Source organism: Atractosteus spatula, chromosome 6, assembly GCF_055471065.1.
Source record: "Atractosteus spatula isolate fAtrSpa1 chromosome 6, fAtrSpa1.hap1, whole genome shotgun sequence".
In the NCBI taxonomy this organism is placed as follows: Eukaryota; Metazoa; Chordata; class Actinopteri; order Semionotiformes; family Lepisosteidae; genus Atractosteus; species Atractosteus spatula.
The window spans coordinates 6,867,075-6,887,601 of record NC_142711.1 but is presented as its reverse complement, the minus strand read 5'-3'; the positions used below and the strand labels follow the sequence as shown (position 1 = coordinate 6,887,601).

Below are 20,527 nucleotides of genomic sequence, written 5' to 3'. Positions count from 1 at the left end.
GAAAGGAGGTAGAAAATGATTACAGTACATCCAAGCTGTGAGTCACTCATTATTCAGCATCACAAAGATGTAGAGATTAGAAGCTGTATTTTTAAAGTAGAATATTTGGGCAATGGTGAAGTTAAATAGATCTCCTCTACAGTACCTGTCAACAATACAGGTGTATCCTTAAATAATGACATGTGTTAGTTCAAACTGTCAAGGACATTTCTCCCTTTTGTGCCTTTGTGGTGTAATACAGTTGAACCTTTACCTTCTGGTCCTTGTGTTAAACAGGAGCATCAATGAGTGGTTTGTTGTGATTAATTATCAAAACCATTAACATTCTATTGAGAGCAGATTAAAAGGAATTATGGCGAAAAACTGAGAAATGCTAAACTGCAATTTAGATTGTTTACAATTGTTTCCTGGAAAGCATATTGTTACTCTAATGCAATTTTTGGCAGACTGCAATCATCTCTGTGGGATTAATAGTTTCACACTAATTACAACAATTAATCCATTATGAATCAAAACACCCATTGTTGGTAAAAGTAAGCACCTGTTATTTGTTATTTATAAATCCTGTATACCTCACTGAAGTGCATTATTGTAATGAGGCCAACAGCTTTTGTATTCAGTTATGTGTTTTTTTTACCTTTGGAAGTGCTTAATTGTAAGGTTTATGGTATTTCAAATTTAATTTAAATAAATTGGGAGATGTAGATACTGTACCATATTAAACAGTTGTTCCATATTAAGTTTTGCAAAAAACATATTTGCTCATTTATTGAACAATAAAATACGCATTCAAGGGCTTTATTCCTGTAAAAGCAGATAATAGATCCAATAAACAGTGGTATTTTCAAATACACTTTGGACTTTAAAATGTTAGTTTAAGCTTGCTGTTTGCTTTGTACTGCAGTATTAAGACTGAAGCTCTTATCCAGGCTAAGATTGATGGGGCTCTTCAAAAAGCCCTAAATGTTTTACAAGGCCATACTTTACAATTTGCTGTAATGAAATTTTTATATTAATGAAATTGATCCGAAGAAAGGATAGAAGGCAACTCCAGTCCTTAGGGCTGCAGGGTCACCAAATTCCCTTTCCATCCAAAGTCCCAGTTACTTAATTGAATTGTTTTATTCATTTGTTTTTACCTAAGTGGTGAACACAACCACACTCGCAGGTCTGCAGGCATTATTGACTTTACTCTGGATCTCAAAGGGGTTTCAAAGATGAACACAAAGCCACTGGTACTGTAGATGATCAGAAACTGGCTCTAAGAGACTGACAAATGATATATGACCTGCTGATTATAAAAGAGCCATTGTGAACAGCACAAGTTGGAATGTTTGTCATTTCTGTCACTGTTTATTGCAATGTCTGTCATTTGTCATTTCTGTCATTGTTTATTGCAGTTTGCATTCTGTTCTTTTTTCATGTAGAGAATACTCTGCTGAGCCAATCAGCATTTTCTTTGACGTCTAACATCTGCCAAAAAAATCTGACCTATTTAAGGGATATTAATTTTGGATGGAACCAGATGATTGCTGGATTACTGTTTTTAAAAAGGCCTGGAATGTATAGGTTGAAAAGATTAAAACCCTAGTGCAAGCCGGTTTTTATTAATAAACCTAAAAGCTTTGTCCTACACAAACACAAATTGATCACTGTAAACATGCACATAATCTGTTTTGTGCTACTTTTTTCTATATTACCCACTGCTATTTTACTCTACATTTCAGAAACACAGAATTAAACAGACATTTTCAGATCTGAGAAAAAGTCATATTATATAACTCTCAGGTTCTCTCTACTTCACAAGCTGTTCTGTGATCCTTGTAGAAACTGTGATCCTTGTATGAACCACAAATGAAAATTAATCATTATCCAGAGGAATCACTTTTGTAATCAGACACCTCTTCCACAGAGATCCTGTTTTCTATCAATAGGCTGCACTAAGGCTGCACCAGTTTCCAATAGCATCAGCACTCAACTCTCAAAATTACATTCAAGATCTCAACGTATGCTGAAATCACACTGTATTACATTACATTAAAAAAAATAAAAACATGAGTTTGTTCCAGGATCATATAATTTATGGCACAATGGTGAAATTAGTAGAAACGATTTGCAAAATAAGCATACGGGTTTTCAGTATGGATCTTGGCCTATAAGCAATAATAATGGATTATTTGTTTTCCATAAAATTAGGTTAAAAGCAAGTTAAATTGATTCAAATGGGTTATTGACTTCATGTAGGGATTTGCTTTAACTAATTGTTTTGCATTGTACACAGCAGTGTGCATTCACCAAGCTTTGAAAGTCAGGACCACATAACTGGATATGAGGTCCAAGGGCTGTATTATATAATTGGCAAGCGAATTCAATTCTAATAAACTAGAGTAATTATTAGTTGCTTAAATATTCCCTTTCCACACATGCGAGACTGTCTTTAATGGCAAATAAAATACTGTCTTTGAGGCAACTGGGAATCTGATGCTAGTGAGACAAATAGTGCTATGTTTTATAGAAACAGTCCATAATGTTTACAGTAAGTCATTGTTTTCAGTCTTCAGGACTAGGATTTCTTAATCAAAAGCTATTTATACAGTACATTTTTATGTGTGAAATACCCCTGTATCTGTAAGGTACTTCAGTCTGAAAATGACTTTCAAGCAAGTATTCAACTATGAAAACCATGGAACTTTCAAAACAAAACAGGGATCAAGCTGTAGAAAGGGAAGCGTATACATTTTCAAAAAGACACCCAATATCTTTTTACATATGAGCCTCTTCAAACATGTTATGGGAAATGACTTCCACCTTCACTCTGCATCTGAACTGATGGAAGGATTTGCCATATCATATTTAAAATGTACTGTAAGTGAATTAGCCTGTGCTCTCTTTTCAACACAACATGAGGAGTTTCTAAATGTGGTTTTCTTGCCCAGAAAATAAAACTTATAATAATACACTTTGTGTGCATCATCTTGGGTGTGCCCTGGAAAATTGCCTTTTTCGTAACAAATTAAAACTCTTCTCCTGAACTGCACTGTGGCATTTGTCCACAAAACTTAAAGTTACAGTTATACGTTATTTACAGTATAAAGCTGCGTGTTTTAGTTACTGTATGTGTAAATTCCAATGCATATGCAATGATCCTATCAATATCAATGATCATATCAATGATGCAATGAGTGAGGTTCCTCACTCAAGGGAGTAACAGCATAACAGCAGCATTTCAATGAGATCTGAACTGACAGCTTTCCAGCTACAGTACAAGTTCAGAACCCTTCCCCAGCACTTCAGTTTGCAAACATTTGCTCACCCAAGCCATGAGAAAAAGCCACAGTTTCTCAGATCATTTACTCTAAAAGTCATTTAAAGTGAATCGGTTGGTAAGACTTTCTGCTTTTAATATGTTGTCATTGATTATTGTATTATTTAATAACTAGATATTTTCAGATTGATGTTGTGTTAAAGAGAGTTCCTGAAAGGGGATTCCTCTATCCACAGGAGGTTAAGAATCTGTATTTCAAGGAACATTTGGAGGAGAAAACTATTTTTATATTAGAAAATCATTTCACTTCAGAATGTGGAAAGCACACAGCAAAATGTAATCAAGTAAGGGACATGTAATGATTTCTTTGGAGGACTGGAAATAAGACCTTTACTTCCCACTAGTTTTCTTATTAAGGAACACAAGCAGATTCCAGTTTCATATCAGACTATGACAAGATCCATTTCAGTAATAACTTTCTTTTTATTTTGATGACTTAAGGAGTGCAATAAAATCCATGTCTTTTTTCTCCTTAGGAATATACTGCAGTGTTTTTTAGTCACATAAAATAGTATCGCAAGTAAAACAGTAAGGTGGTGAGCGGTGAAAAATAAATGCAATTTAAGAGAAACAAACACAAGTACTGTATTCTGTCTGTGCAATAAATATCACTGTTTTTTGTTTATTTTATTAGCTGAATTCAGCTTTTACATGCGGCACGCTGAGCTGTAGATGTCTTGTCTTTTGAGTTAAGGTGCATGTCTACATCTGCCGCTCACTGACTCATTACAGTCCCAGCAGCTCCACACATACTGTACAGAACCTCCGTTTCTGCCTGCTTCTACCACTAGTTATAGTGTTATAGTTATACTATTATACTTGTAGACCACTCTGCTCCTTCACTTTGTAGTTCTATGAAATGTTTTTTGGAACTGGTTAAATGATAGATAAGTGACCATAGCACGTGTCTGAGAAAGGTAGGTTTCTGTCTTCATGGTTTTTGGCAAGTTTATCCTTAGTACAATAACTCAGCTTACATTTTTTCTGCTTTGGATCCTGCAGCTGCATATAATTCCTGTCTGCCCTGGTGATTTAAAATTGTTCCTTGCAGTTTGTCATTTGCTGTGCTCTGTCCTCAAGCCACTTATAGAGATGTACAGCTGAGCCCAATAAACCTTTTGAAATCTCATAATCTACCTGCTCATCCATACTGCAGATGATCTGCTGAGCTGGAGAAAAAGTTGCGTAGTGATTCAATTATCTACTAACTGAACCCTATGATCAGGGATATCCTAACCAAGTTACTGCACTTAAACCTGTCAGGTTAAGATACACAAAGAAGTAGCAAGAGTGTCAAAATGCTGCTTGGGAATTCAGAATGAAACAGGACTAATTTATTTTTCCACAGAATTATATTTTTTGTGGCCTCATGTAAAATGAGTTTTTTAACACCTAACAAAGAAAGTCTTGTTTAAAAATAACTGCTTTGAAAATAAGGCAAAAATATTTGCTGAAATCAAAAGTTGCTTAGTTAAGAGATATTAGTCTGTTAAGTTCGAGAAGGCTCTTTCAAAAGATCAGAGCACCTTTTGCAATTATTTCAAGAAACTGATTATAACTAGCCTTAGATTCTGCATGTCACTACAATATTTCAATAGTGATTCTTATACTGTACATAATATTATCTTAAAGTTGTTCATTTAGAAATATTACAACCTTTACTTCACACTTCACACTAATTTAATTACTGCCAGATGCTGTGAGACTGCTCCCTGACTTATTACATTGTCTCCTAGTGACATATCTTCAGAGACAAAAAACAAAAACGCTGGCCCTTTACAAGAAGAACACTCCAATCTGACACAAGTACAATTACAAGCTAACTGTTTGCAATCATATGGGTATGTATTCACATGGCCTGTGTTTTTAATAAGTCTTTACAAAGCTTCCTTACATACTGTAGCGCATAGGAAATACTATTCCTCATTACCTCCGCTTTGATTGAACTTGTCCTCTTTGAATCTTCGCATTAACCATTTAGAGGTGTTTTTAAGAAGAAATTTAAGAAGAAAAGAAGTTAACATACTGTATGGGTAACAGGTTTTAATTCCTGAAGCAATCTACTGTACATTTTGCGATTTTTAATTGTTCTTTGCAGCTTTTACTGATGGGTAGAATTTTTTACCCATAAAATTGTTAGGTTTAAATTTTTAAAGGTTTGATTAAAATATTCACTTTAAAAATACATTTGTAATTAAACAAAATGAAACATTATTCCAATACATATAATGAAAGTAGGTAAATGTTTTAGAAAGGTTTTTAATGCTTTATGCAGGCAAATAAACTTTAAACTTGTTTATTAACATGCATTTGTTAATGAATACAGTATTTAAAGTTGTAAATCTAAATTTGTAAAACAATGCCTAATTTCACCAAATATGATACAGGTACTATAATTACATTCCTTTTTTGCTTAACCATCTTCATTACATTTTGAATTTTTTTTGCTGATATATTGCTTTCTACACTCATGATTGGAAATAAAATTTCATCTGATACTATACTATGTACGCACAATTTATAGCTACTGTATATCAAATTCATTTTTTTCAATTGGAAAAATGTAAAAAGAGACATTCAAATTAAAAGTGGCATGCACAGGTCTGGCTGAATATACTGTAGATTCTGTGAAATATACATTCTGTTAAATATGTGAGGATTTTCATTTTTTTAAATTCGGTAATGCATGTAAATTTTAGCATGACACCCCAAATTACCAGATAACTTTCACAGACTGTGGGAAATGGGGGGGCTGCAGAGGTTGACACCTGAAGTGTCAGACGTCCCCAAGGTGGAAATACAACCTATATTCACAGAGGGTGAAAAATTAAACTCTAGAAGGGATTTTGCTGGGTGCAAGACTACAGTGCATAAAGCAGCAAAACGATGAAAGAGACACAGGCCATGAAAGCCCCAAAGTCTCCAGAGAAAGTGGAGCTGCTGTCCCCCCAAGTCCCCAGAGAGGAAGGAGATGTTCCCACTACCCCACTACCCCACTACCGTGGCAAGAGTAATAGAGAGAGGCACTACTGTAACACCATAATTAGAATCAGAGAGATGCAGGTGCAGCTGTCTCAGAACCAGAATCAGAATCAGAATAAGAATCATGCAGTAATAATTATATTATCACATATCTGTACCCGGTGATACAGTTATATACCAAATATCTTCTGGAAAGTTTTTTGTTTAAACCCTCCTTAAAAAACTTCAGAAGGTTAGAGGCTATGTAATTTCTTTCTGTCATAGAAATTCCCTATATTGTTTTAGGCACATCCACAGAATCAGAATGCCCACATTCCATAGCACAATCTGTCACATGGCAGACAACGAGATAAATGGTTTAAAGCATACAGCAGTCGTCTTTGGTCGTCCATTGTAAAATGCAGTGACATGGCATAAGAGAATATAGAAAGGCCAATAAATCAATACAGTAAATAGAAGAGAACATCAGAAATGAAAGACAGCCTCCAGTATTAAAGCTGCTTTGTTTGCCAAGGACTGAGGCACACAAACAGACATGCAATTCATCATTTGGAATTTTTGGCCAACAAACAAAAAGCTCACAATCTTCCTGAAATGTCTTTGTTTAGGTATTCTTTTGTAATATGCAAGGCAATATATTTGGAATCTCTTGTAAGAAATTACTTACTGATCCTCTATTTATCAATGCTTAGATCAGTCAAGTCTCAGAAATGGTAAGATAAGGCTTACCAGATAAGCCATGTGAGGTTGAAATACTTGATATACTGGGTACTGTATACCCAGTATCACTCTCTTTCATTTCTGATGGTCAGGATGCTTGCCATCAATGAGTTCCAAACAAAACTGTGTGCTTATTAAGAAAGTTAATTAAATGTCTCTATTTATTTATTTTGATAATTGAGGAAAGATGTTTTTAAGAAATTTTTGTTATTTTTAGAGTTTAACAAGTGATTTTAGTCTGTGTTGTATGAAAAGAATTAAATAGTTTACTAAAGATTATTCTCTGTGTTGCAGTTGTTGACAAAAGTTTACAACTGCTTCTTAACTTTCAGGCTCTGAATACTCAGTTTATCAGAGCACTTAACTAGAGGAGAAACATGTATTGAGATAGAATTTGCAAATATAAGCCTTTATTTAACCATTTAACCCAGTACATCAGTTGAGAAGAGATTCATACTTACAATGACGACTGTACTGGAGGCATACGCCATGTTGCATAATAATATAATATTATTATTATATTATTATAATACTTATCTTTTTAACTGCAGTGTTAAGAAGTTTAAAGGATCACACGGACTCTTCTCATTTCTAACCTTTCTTATGTTCTCATGTGCTTGCTCTGGGGGGTACCTCCACACCCACTGTTGTCAGCGCCATCTGTAACAGACCCATCCTTGTGGTAGCATGACTAGAAGGATTCGTGTATATATAGTACTGTATACAGTACTCTTACTTTCCTCTATTTCTGTGAGGATCTCCCAAGCTCAGACAGGATGAACAGGAATAAACAGGGAAGAGTTATTTCCCAAACTTAACTTGGTCCTTTACCTTACCTTACTCACTTGTAGATTTTTTAACAATTTAACTGGAGTTTAGCCCAGTGAATACCTTTTGGCCAGAGGTTGGTGATATACAGTCCTGTAACAATTATCCTCAACAAACTGACACAATACCCATCATCCCTAGTAAGCATAACTTAAAGACTTTGATTTCTATTTTGCCTTGAATAGTCTTAAAGACTTTATCCACACCTACAATTTTACAAGTCAACAACACTGGCTGATGATGATTTCCATCCCATTTTATTCCCTTATATAAAGTGAGAAATCAGCATTCTGCAGGTGCTGCTGATATCCCTGTCTTCCCCATGTGGAGTGCACAAGGTAACTCTGCAAACTACAGCAGTGATGACAGGCTGTTTTCCAAAGCAATGTTCCTGGGATCGTGCATTGGCACTCTCGTCTTGCAGCTCTGTAAAGTGTTGGATTTTAAAGGAAAACAGCTGTAATGCTAAAAATAATTACATAACCAAAGCATTCATTCCTTTATTTACCTTCAACCATGACAGGTCATGGCATGGTCTGCAATGAATTCAACCTACCAGCCCAATTAATAACAATTCAAGGCTTTAACCACTTAACGACAAGACATTCCTTCCTTCCTACTGTGTACTTCCACTACGTCTCTGGATAGTATTTCTGTGGTTATATATAGCACAAGATGCTCTTCTCCCCATAATTGAAACAGAACTGCTCCTAATTCAGTCTTTGATGCATCTACTGCATGCACAGTATGTACAGTTGGACGTTTCTGTTACAAACCGGTATCTGATGTTGTGGATCTTGACACAGTGCTTGTTTAAGATCAGCAAGGGCTACTTCTGCCTCCTGGGACCCTTGCACTTTAGTCAGGGCAGATTTCTTTGTCAAATGTGTGAGTGGGGTTGCTCTATCTGCAAACCATGGAATGAGTTGTCAGTAGTACTCTCCCAGACATAAGAGTGTTGGTACAGTATGTGTCATTTAGCGGTTAGATGAGTGCAGTTATTTACTGCAGCCACCTTATTCAGCAGAGGTCGTACAAGACCTCCTCCTACCAAATAACCTGGATACTTCACTTGCTGAAAAATTAGTTAACTTCTTAGGTTTGATCGTCAACACAGCTTCTTCAGTATTATCTGGGACCTCCTAGCAGTGTTTTAAATATAATGACGTTACCTACTGAAGGTGTAAGTGTAATGTTTTCTGTGGATTTTATCCATGAACAGTTCTGCACAATCCAAACAGAAGGACTGAAGAAGGCTTCACAGCCGAAACGTTGTGTTTTCTCTCTTCTCTTTCCAGCATTGAATAAACCTATTACTTGTTCCTTTGCAGAAGGACTGTATACATACATAGTCCTTAAGGAATTACAAATGTTTTGTTCTTTGCCTGATTTTGTTAAATAGTATTTGCCAATATCTTTTGGTTAAATCAAGTGTCAAAAAAAGTTTAGAATGTCCCAACAGATCAATGAGTTTATCAATTGAAGACATGGGGTAAGCATCCATTTTTGGAGACTTTGTTTAATTTTTTAAAAACATTACAGAATCTCCAAGTTCTTACATACAGTATTATCGCGATGGGACATGCCCCAGTGACAATAACATTCTTCAGTCAATATAAGTTCTTTCATTTGTTATACAGTACCTGTGTAATTTTTTTTTCGTTTAGCCTGCAGAACATACTGTATGATACGGTGTCTCATGAATTATGACACCAGGGGGTGTCACTATTTCATGCTAAATGCAATTTGTCAAAGACTAAATTTGTCTGCATTTTCCCTTAACAACAAGAGTATGCTTTTCTGCTGCCCTGGGTTATGCCATATACTGTAGCACACACACAAGAAGAAGACAGAGCACTAACTTTAACTGGTTTATGTAGTACATTTGGTATTACTTTTGATTGTCAGGATGTAATTTATAATGTATCAAACCTTCCCATTATACATGTTCATAAGGACCTTGCCAATGAGCATACAGTTTGCTTTCTCTAGAGGATATTCGGCCAATATTAGCCAATATTTTTTTCTAACTCCACTATCAGCACCAGGGCATTATTTCTGTGAGACTGTCCCACTTATCCATCACTGAGGGACAGCATGTCCACACTGGTGTATAGGAGAAACTGATTCCTTTTGTCTCTTTCTTCCTACTGGGTAGGTTTGTATTTAAATAACAAATACTTTGTAACTTGACCCACATTTCTGATAGTATTTCACTCAAGTTTTTCTATGTATTGGCATTTTTATTGCACAAGCTTCTCTTTTACATGCTTAATACAGTATCATTTCTCTAGCCCTGTCTTATCATTTTTCAAAAAGGCTGTATTTTCAAATCATTTCTTTAATACTTTTTTGTTACCTCTTTTCTTTCAAAAATATCTACAGTACTTTAAACTGCCCCCTGAGAGGATTTCACATGATCTGTTGCACTGTGATGGATGCTTTTTATTTTAATAAGGTCTTATACAAACCTGCATTTCCCTTACTTTAGATGTACAGTACTTAACACTTCAATGGTGAATTCTTACATTACACATTTTCCCACCTTCATGTAGAAGGATTTTACTAATCTACAACCCCTTTCCTCTACTTCACTGAGATACTAAGGGGTGCAATTCGTGTAGTTTTTAAATACAACTTACCAATTCTCAGTATTAATTCCAACCTCTGCTAAGTCTATGGTACATTAGTATTTTATCCATCATAGAAATTGTTATCTTACCCTGTTTTGGAGATCAGAATCAAGGTGCATGACATCAGGTTCAAATGGCTGTATCCTGATTTTTACTCCAAATTATAGGGATGGAAGAAGCCACAGTGCAATTCAGTGCAGTTTTGAACTAATTTGATTCAGACAGCCATCTGGACAGCACAGTAAATTTAAGGCTACTTGGCTCTCAACTACAATCATTTTCAAGAGGGGAAACAGCCCCGGCCAAGTGTTACCATAAAAGTCAAGCCAAGGGTAGATCATATATTTAACCACTAAATGTAAAAGGGCATAAGTGATACATTAATATTGTAAATACCAACAGAATGATGATTCTAGGTTCTATGTTGCTACTTTCCACACAATAAATTGTGGTACTCCCCATATCCCTAGAAATGTAATGGCTACTGCATACTTATGAGGATTGCCTTGTATTATTTCTAGTGAAATATAGAGGTGTCGGGGGGAGGTGGGGCTGCGGGCAAGTTTATAGGGTAATAGCATTCTATCATATCTCCTCAGATGTGTTTTTGAGATCGAGTATGGTCCTAGCTAGGTCCTGAACAGTTTCCTGTAGCACCGCTAAAAAGACATTGAAAATTTTCACTGCTGTACAAAAGCCCATCCACTGCTATGTGACCTGAAAGAAAAATCTTGCATGTAGACAACTCTGCAGGCAAATTGACACAAGGGACAGCATTGCCACCTTGTAAGCAGAGGAAAAATGTCAGAGATGATGGAGAATTCCCCATGACCTTGGACTATACATGGCGACTTGTGCTAACATATGTGTTCAGCATGGAAGTAATAAAAAATTGACTACCTTGAATACTCAGAGAAGCATATTTATTTCTTCTTGCCACTACTCACCCACAGATTAAGTTACCTCCAGGTTTGGATTTCACACTCTTCAGTATTCATGAACTCATGTAAAATTAATCCTCTAAAATGCCTTACTGCATTAGTTTTTGATCTCAGGAGGTTAAAGATAATTTATGGAAGTGCCACTGTATTATGACAGAGCACATATTCACCTGATTAAGTCAGTGTTATTATGAGAACATGTATTATTTTCACCTGCAAAATACTGCAGGTTCTTATTAGAGAATAATTATATATTTTATTAAGTAGAGCATCTGGAAAAACTGTGGAACTTTGGAACCGTGGAACTACAACTATTGTAACCGTAGTTACAATGGTAGATGAAAGCTTCCAGTCATGAAAATGTTTTATTAGTGATAAAAAGATTAACATTATGATTTAATGAAAATTGCTATCCATTCAAAAGTGCTTTTCCAGGGATAAACAGGTAAATTATAAAAATCACCCCGTGGCATCATTGGCACATTAACCATGATTAATTCCAACCATGCCAAGATGTCACATTAATTTTTTGCATTATAAGTGACCTGTCGTTTATGCTCCTGGATGGACTACCTACTGGCTCCTAGCTCTTACGTCGGTCCCCTCTTGGAAATGTCTGCACAGTCTTTCCTTTTTGGCGTTCTCCTTTCGGATTCTGTTCCCTCCAATCTTTCGTTATCTTCTTCACTCGTGTTATTCATTAGCCACTGCTCTCTGATGAAATCAAGCACTGGAGTATTCCACAGTACAAGAGTCACTTGTCCAATTGCACTGTACTTCTTACCTTCCTTTTACTACTTACACATAACCAGGTCCTGAAGTATTCAACAGGACTCACATTATATTACCTAATCACTCAGTATCTTCACTAATCATATTTCACTCATCTAATTAGACAGTGGAGTATTCAACCTGATTCACTCCTTATTGAGCAAATATACTACTTACATGATTATTCATTTTATTCTTTGTTCTTTCCAGTATTCACTTGTTTTCTTCACAATAGAAGCTAGTTTGTTCTCTCACACTCTGAGACCACACACCTACCTGCTGAAGGTATAGTCAGGAGTACTCAGAACTCCAGCTGTGCTATCTAGATCCCTTTTATTCTCAGCTGTGGGGAGAAGATACTCTGCTATCTTGCAATGTGCTGCACTACACCTTCGGGTGCTAACACCTACCCTCAATCCTGGTCCAGTTGGCCAGTCCTGTCCCTTGGCAGCATACTTCAGTCCCTTTCACACTGGTGAATGGACTACTACAACCAATCTCTCTAGTATTTGTGATGCCCCTCAGTGTAGCCAAAGCTATTTTTTTCTACTACCATCCTTTGCTTGCTGTGTTACACAAGTGTATAAACCAGCTCAAACTTTTGCTCCTGAGACCTCACTCCCCTTCCTTCTATGTTGGCGTCTAGATGCACACTGAACCCTTTTTCCTCCTGGCTGTTCTTATACATCAAGTTCAGGTTCAAAGTTTATTTGCCATTCATAACAATACATTGGGAGTCTTATTCGTACTTGTTCTCTCAGTGTACAGAAAAGTGAAGACAACAACAATCTTGGGGAGTAGGCATTTACATACAGAGCCTTTCGTACTGAATGTGCTCTTGTGAAATCTCACTCCCTCTGGTTGCCAATTATCCAAACAGACCACATTTATGTTCTTTTAGCCTGCTTTTCTCTTACAGGTGTCTTTCTTCACCTCCCACTACTTCATAGTACCTCATTGAAAATATGCGGTATGCAGTTGTCAACCTACAGCAAGTGTTCACATGGTGTACTGTATCTGAAACATTTAGTAAATTGAACTCTAATACACTTACTGTAAAATCCGTTAAGTCTAGTAAGCTGAAGTTAACATATTCAGGTGATCAGCAGTAATTAATTCAAGATACTGTGGTCCAATAATTGAAGATTTTCATATTACTTTGAGAACTGAAGCCCTGCATCAAGCTGCAGATGGACACCCTAATACCATTGATTCGGATTACCGATAACTGTCTGGAGAATGTAGAGCACTTCCTGTACCTCTTTCACAGATGGCTGATATAGACAAAGAAATTCAGTGTCACCTGAAATCTGCAAATGCAGCCTTTGGGTGCTTGAGGAAGTGGATATTTGAGGGTCAAAACCGGTTAAACATGGCTCTGAAACATGCACAATATCTAGGAGATGTCTAAAAGGACTGGATTTGCACCACCATTGCTTTCTCTGGAGGATTTCACATATCAAGTGTGAACACATTAGTGTTCTTTATCAGGAAGGAACAACAAATATTGGATAATTCGTCTTCATCTCTGTTGAGTTAGTCACATTGTCCAGACTTCAATCTCCAGCATCCCAAAGAAAAATGTTTTCTCCCAGCTTGGCCAAGGCAATCACACCAGAAAAGAATAAAAAAGAGTTTTAAAGAGATACTAAAATCAGGCACAGAGACACGAAACATCCAAACATCAAAAAAATATTGGCCCTTGGCCAAGACAGATCCAGAACACTGTATCTGGTAATAAGCACAGCACTATAAAAAGTATCAGAATAAGGAAACAAAGCATTGAAAATGTCTGGATTGCACAGTACACACCAGATATCTCCAGAGAAATCAACTGCTCAACCTGGCAGAAAGTGTGTAGATCCTCTTGTGATGGTACAGTATGTTCTTATCAATTATCTTCGGGTTCATGGAAGACAATCGTGGTCAAGCAACAGCCAATGAATGAGATATCTACTGATACTTTGCACAAACTGACTTGTCTCAATCTATCTTTTTCCACTGTTTTTCAATAATTAAGAAAATTAACTGCAAAAATATAAAATTGTTTAATGTTAATTGTAAATATCCCTTGATTATAATGAGCATTGTCTTATTTGTGAATTCTTCACATTTCCAAATCTCTCAATTTTAATATACTGCTGTTAACATCTTCCCCCGTAGAGACCTTCATTTCTTGATGAAGAATGTTTAGCTATCTCAGGACACTGCAAAAAATAAGCAGATGCACATAAGAAATACAATATTCAGGTCAACTGGATTTAATGAAATATTTTAAACATACTGTAGATATCAAACAAACAAAAAAAAAACCCAAGATAAAAATATAGATCAAAGAATCATGATAGGTTCTCAGTATTAATGGTGACACATTGTTAAAATTTAAATATTACCTAATAAGTATCCAATATGACATCTTTGAGCATTAAAGAACTGACATCATTACAGATTGACTCACAGTAACAAAGCAACTGTTGGCTCAATGACAGCTCAGATATCAGACACTGAGCTCCTGTTTATAAAAATGCATAATTACGCTCAGTATTTTGTTTTAGAGTTTTACTAAGGAACAATACTATTCAACCAGTTGACAAATTTGTTTTCTTTATACTGTATGTAAATTAATATAGCATTATGTACAGTATGTGCCCAAAGAGTTATTTATGTAATGTTTTAGGTACCTGGACTTTCCAGCTGGTTGCCTTCATTAAGAATTCTAGCTGGCTCATCCAACATCGATTGGTTGTGCGGGCAGCCTACAATTCTCCCAATGGACATGTCTAAATGAATCTACAGTGAAACGTCAGAACAAATTGGGATTGCATGATTTTGTCAGTTATCTTGCTCCTCATCTTGAAAACAGCAAACTGTTGTACAGATCATTTTTTTAACAACACCATGAGGAAAAGCACAGGGATCAATTTACTACAGTAAATGGCACTAACAGACTTGACACTTGGGAAAGATGAATGTCATCCCATTCTCTTTAAACATCTCACCGCTCTGCTGAGGATGGACCAGAGGAGAAGTTAATACAGTAGGTACTGTATCTATTGAACTGAACCAGGCTCAAAATGTTTTTTCAACTCAGCAACTCTGAACCAAACCCAAATGCTGGAATTATATTGTCGTGAATATAAACTGTAATTAGTCTGTATCCATCTTCATTTTGTTTCTTTCTTCAAATTCCAGCACAATCCTTTTCCTCAATTACCATCTTGAAAGATATTTCTTTTTCAAATGTCATACAGTTGTCTCAGAAGTCTAGTATTGATATTGGAAGAGAACACAGCATTTATTTTGACATTTCCCTGGCAAATGTACAGTATATCAAAGTTGTAAGTAAAATAGTTAATGTGGAACCTAAAAATACTGATTTTCATGCTACATTTCATACAAAAACCATTGAAAAGTATGGAAATCTATTTTAGAATTGCCACTCCTTTCCCATGTTTTAGATCAAATCCCTATATATATTTTTATTTATGTATTTTTAAATCTGTCATTACTGTACATACTTTCTGTTGGTTAATATCTATGCATTTTTACCTACCACTATACTGTATATCATTTAAGTGATGTTTCAAATGAAAGCCCCGGAGGAGGTCAAACACTAATCTCGCTCGCTTCTGCCTAAGATTCTAGTCTACCCAGGTGCACGTTTCATTTTAAAAATACCATTCTGCATCGTCTCTTACCAGAAATAGAACTTACTGTTAAACTCCCTATGGCTCTCTTCTTTTCCTTCCAACTGCTCGAAGGAAACCAAACTCTAGTGCTCCCACTAACTCAGTGAGCTACTGAGCTTGAGCCAACTGGGAGGGAAACTCAAACCCCAACGCTGCCTTCTAGAAAACCGTCACACTGAGCTCTTTCTTTCCCTATTCACCTGCAACTCTTGCAGCAGCTGAGTCCATCTTCAGTCCAGTGACTCTTCCCCCTGTTGTTCCCAAGCAGGCCTCACCAGCCTGACCTCCATACTCCACACTCCTTAAAAACAACCAGCTCAGTGGAGCCAAATTCAGAGCTCTTTCAATCGTTGGCTTGGAAATGTTATTAAAGCTTCATATGGACCTTTCATCTTCCTTTATTCTTAGATTGGCCAACCATATCCTTTTTACTTATGCCATTTGTAGTCTTTGTTCAAATTTTATTTGCCATTTATAACAATACATTGGAGTTCTTATTTGTACTTATTCTCTCAGTGTGCAACAACAGTCCTGGGGATTAGCCAATTACATACAGTTATGTAAGTTATGGGGTTTCATTCTTGCTTATTTCCAGGGCCCTAACAACCTCACCCATACAGCTTGTCATTTTCCTCAGCCAAGGGAGTTATATTAATTAATAACTGAAATCATGCTTAATTCAAATAATTCTAGGGGTTGCCAAAGCATGGGATCTAAAGTGTAGAATTGTGCTCATTTTTTAAGAAGAAATTAAAAAAAAAAAACATTTTTTAATATAAAGCTGGTAACTTTTTATTTTGACCAACTGTTTAAGTTGAGAAAATGTTAATGTGACATATGATGGCCAAATTTGACATCTCTTTTGAGACCTCTTTCTCTGTCCTTCTTTACATACAGTATATGAACATATAAAAGGCTGGAATTAGCATGAAAATAAACATTATAGCCAACTCATGCCAATGTACACCACTGTCGCTCCCAGCTAGAATTTCCTTACATACTTTATATGTTCCTGTAGCCACCTGTTGTGAACTGACATCAGCCCAGTTGCCTTGTGGTATTTCTATGCTAATTCTAAATTTTATACACATTTTTTTTACATTATTAGTAAATTTGTTGCCATATTACTGAAATCCAGTAAATTAGGCCTAAAGATTTGAGATTATCTCCCAGCCTTGAATTTACATACAGTTCCTACAGTATTTTCTCACTAGTTAAACAGTTTGGTTTATAATTTTTATCTTTATTTTTGGACAGATTTGCGTCATTTGAATCTAGTCCTTTATTTTAAAAGATAAGGCAACTGGTAACAAATTCTCACATTGATTACCTGAGAAGTGAGCATTTATATAGCTAAGCACTTACCAGAGCGATTTCACTCAAGTGCCTCAAAGATCCAGCAGCAACAATTTACAGCACATAGGATTTTGAGTTTGCTGCTCTCTGGTGTGAAATCCACTCTGTCCATTTTTCCATGTTACTGCCTCTTTCGAAGCTGAGTCAGGACAAAAGACACATTTTTAAAACTTCATATCCAGAAGCTAGTTGTAAAAATAAGGATTTGCTATTGTTTTAAATCAGTGTTTTGTCAGGTTTTCTAAAGTACAGTATATCACGACACACTTCTGCAACTATAAAAATGTTGCAGCACACTGCCCCACATCCTGGGACACTTACAGTACGTTACCAGCCCTAAACAAAACTTCTTAATGTTTGCATCAAAGTACATAGTCACTATATCCTAGCTGGATTTAATGACAGTGAAAAGTGGAGCTCAGGCTCAGTTTGCAACCTGGACAACTGAACTCCCACCACACTCACAATTTCTATGTGAACAGTGTTTCACCCCACTCACACCAAAAACTCTCTCCCTTTTTCACAGTTCCTCAGGCTACGTCGACTCTGCAGTGATGACATGAATTTCCAGAACCAAGCACTCAAAATGTATTCTTTTTTCATCAACAGAGGATACCCCACCCATGTTATCGATAGGGCCCTCATCCGGGCCAAAAACAGCCCCCGGACCATCAACTCGACCAGGAACTCCCAGTCTCGCAACCACATTCCTTTGGTGCTTCCCTTCCACTCTAACACACTTTCTATCTCCAGGACCATTATTTACAGCTACTCCATTTTACAGGGCGATCCCTCCATCGGTACCCTTTTTTCTAACCGCCCAACCATCTAATAACGCCAACCATCCAATCTACGTAAACTTCTTGTTCACAGCTCCCTTGACCGCACTCAGCAATCATCCCCACCAGGCACCTTCTCCTGCAACAGAACTCGCTACATCACCTGCAAATACATATCTATCAGCACGCTCATTCAAGGCCCTTCAGGACAATTCTAGATCTCCCAGACAACACCCTGTACCTCCAGCAACCTCATTTACTGTATCTCCTGCAAAAAAATCCCAGCTACCTACATTGGGGAAACCGGAAGGAGACTAGGAGACCGCTTCAGAGAACATGTTAGGGCTGTGAAGATGAAAGATTTCTCCAAACCCATAGTTTCTCATTTCACCTCAGATGGCCATGATCACACTGATCTCTCTGTCTCTGTTCTCAAAGAAGGGTTTCTCAACTCCCATAGCAGAAAGACCAGAAATGAAACTCATCCTGAAACTAGGTTCACACCTTCCCCCTTCTTTCAATGACAGACTTATTTTCGTGTAATCTTCTCTATTCTCATGCAGGTTTTGACTTCACACCTTTCTTCACCCCTCTCCACTTTGCACTTCCTGAGTGGCCTCTCTGCCTCTCCTGCCTCCTCCCCTCTCCCAGCTTTTGTTCTTCTGTGCTATTTAATCTTTGCTGTCTGCCCTATCTTTCTGACACCTGAAGAAGGCTTCACAGCTAAAACGTTGCATTTCTCTCTTCTCTTTTCAGCATGGAATAAACCTATTACATGTTCCTTTGATGACTACGCATGTTGCTACCCACCTGAACTAGTGTCAGAGCTTGGCTCTTCTCCTCTTTTATTAATATGCTATACACAGAACACAATGCTTTGTTTACTCTACAAAACTAATACATACAGTATATGTACTGTACATATTTTCCAAACTTTTGCTGCACACCTATTATATATTTTTGTTTCCCTGAGAAACGCTATTCTAAACTACTAAAACCAATTGTGGGGGCCTTAAGAAAATCAAATAAAACATTAATTCACAAAAACAGAGAGCATCTAGACAAGCCAACCTATGGCCTGGCTTCTGCAGTTATACAATAATTTGTTATTTTGGTTTATACATTACTTTGAAAAATGCAATTTCGAGCAGGCTTGAGATATTACAAAAAACAAGGATAAAAAAGACATTGTTTTTGTTCCTCGGATGATGTGTCGTTGAGATCCTGATCCTACTGTACTGTATGTTTTATCTCCGCAGAGTTGGAGGCAGAGGAGTGGTGCAAACTGTTGTGCGTGGAGTGTCTGGGAAGCAGGCTTAATGACATCAGTCTGGGTGAGCCAGACCTGTTAGCAGCCGGTGTGCAGAGAGAGCAGAACGGTCAGTGTCCACAAAATTTAGCCCATACTTGGTAGGGTTTGTATGATAAATCATGTTCCGATCAACCTTGTTGACATTGTAAAATGTTTTTACAGAAAGCCTGCGCACTATAACAAAGGCAAGATCTGTTAAAGAGAATGCCAAATTTACAGTACATAATATATACAGTATATATAAATGATCTACAGTATGTGTCATTGGGGATTCATAGAACTCCTTAAATAGTGGCATTAAATTATCAGATACAGTAGACTCTTGCTGCATATGTATCCATATCTATTCAGAACATACTGTATGAACTGGATTTCAATTCTAGACAAATGAATCTATCTATGACTTTTTCTCTGACTGTAAGAAAAATATCTGAAAGTTATATTGCTTCTAATGCTTCATTCACAGCTTTCTTCAGTCCTTTAGCAATAATGTTTGGAATTAAGGTAATTTTAATTCAATCAGTTAATATAGCTTAATATTTATGAATAATATGAACATGTTCATTTGTAGCTGTAGAAAATATGTGCATGAGAAACAGCTGGAGCCTTATTAATAGTATTATTTCTTACATTTTGTAGCCAGGACCTAATGAAGTAAGGTCTGTATTCAAATTATTTTGTGCAACCATTGTAAATCTCTGACAGCAGGGCACAATAATTAAAGCAAAGTTCATTTAGTCCTAAAATAGTACCATTTTGCACAGTAACATTCTCTCTCAAGACATCTAGCTTATTTTGAAATATTATGTATAATTAGTTGCTATTAATTTTAATTATAAAGTGCAGTCAGCCTTTTAAAATAATTCACAGTCTTCGTTTTCTATATTCAGTTCTAGGACAATATAATGACAGCTTGATATCCACTTCAGCTCCATAGCAACTGCCCACTGACCTTCACGTTTCTTTTTCTGTTCACCTTTGGTTCCGCACATGAGAACAAAGAATACGATAGCTTTTAATAACACCAGACTGTTAGCTAAATAAATAGCTAAATAACACCCTGTGCGTTTGAAACATGTTATTTTCTTTGAACTTACATAATTATATTATCTTTGTTTTCTGTTTCATATTTCTGACAATTGTACAGTATATGTACAGTATACACTTCAATTAGAGCCCTTTTTGTTTTCA

General features: G+C 36.5%; 1 protein-coding gene across 1 annotated transcript in view; it reads left to right on the top strand.

The window, feature by feature from the left end:
* The window catches only part of dok6 (docking protein 6), a 109,899-nt gene that overhangs the window by 65,723 nt on the left and 23,649 nt on the right, over window positions 1-20,527 (top strand). Inside the window, exon 4 of the mRNA XM_088919650.1 lies at window positions 19,284-19,403. Within this exon, the coding sequence (XP_088775776.1) occupies window positions 19,284-19,403 (120 nt within the window). The remainder of the gene's footprint in view (window positions 1-19,283; window positions 19,404-20,527) is intronic.